General features: G+C 45.0%; 1 protein-coding gene across 1 annotated transcript; it reads right to left on the reverse strand.

Moving 5' to 3' along the window:
- Window positions 1-392: 392 nt before the first annotated feature.
- Kif2b (kinesin family member 2B) lies at window positions 393-2,399 on the reverse strand. Its single transcript, XM_057776181.1, has one exon. The coding sequence runs from the start codon at window positions 2,397-2,399 to the stop codon at window positions 393-395; it is 2,007 nt and encodes a 668-aa protein (XP_057632164.1).
- Window positions 2,400-4,589: the final 2,190 nt, after the last annotated feature.

The raw sequence follows: 4,589 nt of genomic DNA on the forward strand, positions 1-4,589 counted from the left end.
CTGTTCTAATTTTTTAAAAGAAGGTAATCATTTGTGTGGGAGGCAGTTCCTCATACTATAGGATATTTAGCATGCTCTCTGGTGATCTACATTATGTCAGCATCCCCATCCCCCCAGTTAAAACAACCAGAAAGTTTCTTAACACTGCCAGTTGTCAATACCGACAGAGAAAAGGCAAAATCTTTACAGTGACAACACAGGAAGAAAGCAGACTACATTATGGAAATTGAGAGGAAGAAGAAAAGACCACATTTTTGACCAGGATGATTAGAGATGTAAGTTCTCCAGGGGACCTTTATGCTTAGATAATTTGGACAGATTTCTCCTATAATAAGAGGTAGAAACTTCAGAACCGTATCCAAGATTTCATTCCTGATCTCTGGCCTTGGCTGTCACTCGACTTGGCTTTTCTTTTGGAGATCAGCTCGTAGTAATTGGAGCTTCTTTTGGATATCAGTCAGCACACCAATTTTCTGCTCCAAAATGGACAGTGACTGAGCAATGCAAAAATCCACATCACCGTTTACTTCGTCAGCTGTCTCCTGGATGGCCTCCCACCACTGGCTAGATCTCCTCCATGGAGTTGGTGGGTCCTTTGTTAATGGGATTTCATCGCTTTCTTTTTCTTCCACATTCTGCACAGTCGGTATTTGAATGAATTCTTTCCCATGAAGGGACTTTTCTGAATTTGTATTGTCCTTTTCTAATATTAGTGGTGCGTCCTGGCCAGTTGGAGAGAGGCAATGATGGTAGGGCCGTCCCTCTAACGCTAATTCTTTCACTCTGTTTGCGTATCTTAAAGTATTGAGAGTATTTTCACAGGAGGTCATTCCAGGTGAGATAGTAGCAATCATGCACGTGGAGGAGTTCTGGCCTATGAAAGAGTCCCGGAGCACCTGCGTGAGCTTGCTGGCTCTAAATGGGGTATGAGACTTGTTTTTACCCAAAGCCCTGATGCATTCCTTTAGGGCTAGAAGACTCTTATTTATTTCAGCCCCTTCCAGCTGCCTCTTTCGGGTGGCCTTTGCAGTATCTGCCCCCCTTTCATTCCCGGCTAAGTCAACAAGGGAAAACTTGCCATGTAGTTTCCCTCCGGACTTGAGGATGAGCTGGAACACCGCGTGACTCCTGGATGAGTGGGCGTTGACAGAGGTCTGACCGGAAGTCCGACAGCTGTTTCCGAGTTCCACCAGATCCAGGACTTCCTTCACACAAGAAACCTCCTGCTCCTGCAGCCCCACAACCTGCACTTGCTGGTTTCCATCCTCGAGGACCTGCAGCTTCTTCTTCCAGTTTAACAGGTCGTACACTTTGCCACCGTAAATCTCAAAAAAGGTCCCATAGACTTTGAGTTCCAGTTTCTCATAGGCGGGGTTTCTCAGTATGAGAAAGACATCCTGAGCCACTAGGGCATAAATTCCTTTAGAACAATCTTGGGCCTTTCCAGAAAAGGCTCCACCCATGGTGTGGGTTTTCCCACTGCCAGTCTGCCCATAAGCAAAGCAAGTGGCCATGCCCTTTCGGAAGATGGACTCCACCAGAGGCCGGGCAGTGAACTGGTAAACTAACTCATTGGATGCCGTGTCGTCGAAAGCATGGTCAAAACAGAAGGTCTGGTTTTCCAAGTAGCGGGTCAGGTCCACCTTTTGTTTAGATTCGTGCACCATGACCACATTGCGTGAGGGGATAGTGATGATATCTAGGTCCTTCATGGTGGTCTCTCTCTCATTAAGAGGGCGCTTCCTCACGCATACACAGATCCGGTGGTCCTCTGGGGGCTCCAGGCTGGACATCTTGCTGCTGTCTAGATGCCTGCGGTACTCCTCAATCATACGCATAGTCTCATAGTTCGGATTTCCCGTGTTGATGTCAAGAGCTCGCCTAGCTCGGATCTCTAGTTGCAGTCGCCTGCGCTTCTCTCGCTGCTTCTGCAGTTTTTCAATTTCCCTTAGGCAGGGGGATTTCTTCCTCTTCATCAGACAAGGGTTGCTGGGGACCACCAGGGCTTGGCTGTCCCCCGCGGGTGTTTCATTTCTGTGCGGGATCATCGCAATCCACTTGGTAGCTGTACGCTGGTCCCCGATGGCAGTAGTGGGTGTTGCAGACACTGGGCATAGGGACCTGTGTGACCGTTGGTGTTCAGCAGAGGCAAGGGCTGGATTCAACAGAAATACAGTTTCTAGTTCGATCTTCTTTCCTTTTTTGACTCCTTTCTCAACCCACTCCACTGTGACCCAAGAGTTTTCTCTGTTGATCTCTGTGACCACAGCCAGGTGGATCCGTTTGTCGCTGCGCTGGATCGCCACACAGATGCCCACCTGAAAGTCTGTGAAGTGGGATTTCAAAGGTTTAAGGGGTGAGAGGCGTGGGGCTAGAGGAACACAGAACTGGCTGGCCATGATGAGTGGTGGAGTTAGCAGGCTCGCTTTCTGAGCCTTTTGTCGTTGGCACTGCAGGACCTGAGTCCAAGCCAGCCTGAATGCTTGGAGCTCGAGCGCAGGTGTGCGTTGCTCCTGCCTTTGTGAGGTAAGCGCCAGGGCATTGGCTGAGGGCCCTCATGTCACAAAGAGACCAGAAGAAGATGCTGAAGAGATGAAGGCTTGTAGGTAAAGAATCAGTAGCACTATCCCTGTTGTTTGAGAAGAAGAGAGGCAGTTGAAATAGTTTGTGCCCTGCCGATGAGCATGGATGGATATAAGGACTATGTGTGTTTATGTGTGTGTTGGGGTGCGATTGGGTCTGAATCTGGGTGATGGGGAATATAGGAAACAAAGAAGTTATAGGAATTGTGGTTTTGGTCCTTGTAAGCACCATGGATGTTCAGACTTATGCTTTGGACATGTCCATTCTCCCGTGAGGTTTTAACCAGACTTATGTAGTTCAGTTTAAGCACAGGGTATGGGTATCAGTGGGAACAGATGAAGGTAGGGAGTTTTGCCAAGCTGGTGCTTCAGAAAAAAAAATGCAACGTGCTACAGAGGAAGCGTTTAATTGCCCCCATCTTCGTCCACGCTTGTCTAATACAGTATAAAGTTATGCAAGCTTAATGGACTTTCTCATTACAAAATCAGAACGAGTTGAAGGCAGCAGGTCGTTGTGGTAATTTGCTAAGGCAGAACTTCTTTGGTACAGCATCTGAGCTTGCAAGCACAAGATGCTTATCACATCCCAAGTGGTTCTGACAGCTACAAAGTGAGCAAGTGAGCGCTGTTGTGCTTGTTGTCACCACTGGGTTTGAAAGCCAGTTAGTAATTACAACCCCAAAGGCCTTCAGTAATTACACCTCTGGCCTCATTATCTTAGAGAGTCCTCAGTGGAAAGAAATACTCCATCCCAACCTGAATCTCTCTGAATCTCTCTGAATCTCTCTGAATCTCTCTGAATCTCTCTGAATCTCTCTCTCTCTCTCTCTCTCTCTCTCTCTCTCTCTCTGTGTGTGTGTGTGTGTGTTTGTGTGTCAGTCTCTCTCCCCCTCCCTTTCCATCTCTTCCCCCTTCCTCTCTTCCTCTCTTTTCCTGTCTCTCTCTCCTGTCTCTCTCTTGCTGTGTGTGATGTACTTTACATGTTGCTAAGGAAGGAAGGAGTAGGAGTAGAGTTGGTGGGAAAACAGCTGAGATCTTGTGAGTGAAAAGTATAGTCAAGTGTGTACAAATTTTCTATAGGATGACTTGCTTTGAAATAAAAATATTAATGTTCTCATCATTAATCTAAGATGAGAATGAAGATGACACCTGATACCCAGCCTCATTCCTCCAGTACACACTGTCCTCTCAGTGAGGAGTTTGGTTGTGTTTGTAATCATAACTCTGAGAAAGCATGCTGCATTAAAGCTCCCATAGAACTTTTTCCAGGAACAAATGTCACTACAGAAATAAATTCTGTTATAACTCAACCACTTTGTAGGTTTCTATAGTAAATTTGGTAAACCTTGGGTGACTTGATAAGGAAGAAGATAAAGTATTGAATACTAATGGAGAAAAGGAGGAATTGTATATCATTTTATGACTTTAAAAATTTTAATTGTTCATATTGGCAATAATTAAACTTTGCATTAAGTAAATTATATAATTGAATTGCTATTTATTATGTAAATGTCCTCATTCCTTTTGTTACATTTTACTTTTTCTTCCTTTTTTGAGGTAGGGTCTTAGGATCTCATGTAGCACAAGTTTGTCTCTAACTTGTATATTTAGCTGGAAACAACCTTGAATTTTTCATCTTTTTGCTTTCTTCCTCCAGTGCTGAGATTACAGGTATGTACTGCCAGGTTTTATATTGTTTTGAGTATCCACTCTAGGGCTTCATGCATGCTAGGCAAGTGCTCTACCAACTGAGTCGCATCTCCAGCCATCTTGGACTATTTATCATATTTATCTTTTAAAACCTGGTCTTCAGCTTTATCAACAAACAGTCAAAGAAGGGGAATAATCTCATATGTCCCTACCCTTTACCTCTAAAGTAGTATTGACTATTGACTGATCAGCGAGAAGGGGAATCACTTCTTTTAACTGTGCTTCTGAGTAGTTCATCAGGCTCCTAAGGAGAGCTCTAAAACCAAAGGTCATACAGATGACTCAAGGTTTTTTCAG

This window comes from Chionomys nivalis, chromosome 7, assembly GCF_950005125.1.
Source record: "Chionomys nivalis chromosome 7, mChiNiv1.1, whole genome shotgun sequence".
Lineage (NCBI taxonomy): Eukaryota > Metazoa > Chordata > Mammalia > Rodentia > Cricetidae > Chionomys > Chionomys nivalis.

What these genes read in the sequence shown, in the direction of transcription:
- Kif2b (XM_057776181.1), bottom strand. Translation starts at nt 2,399, where the DNA reads ATGGCCAGCCAGTTCTGTGTTCCTCTAGCCCCACGCCTCTCACCCCTT.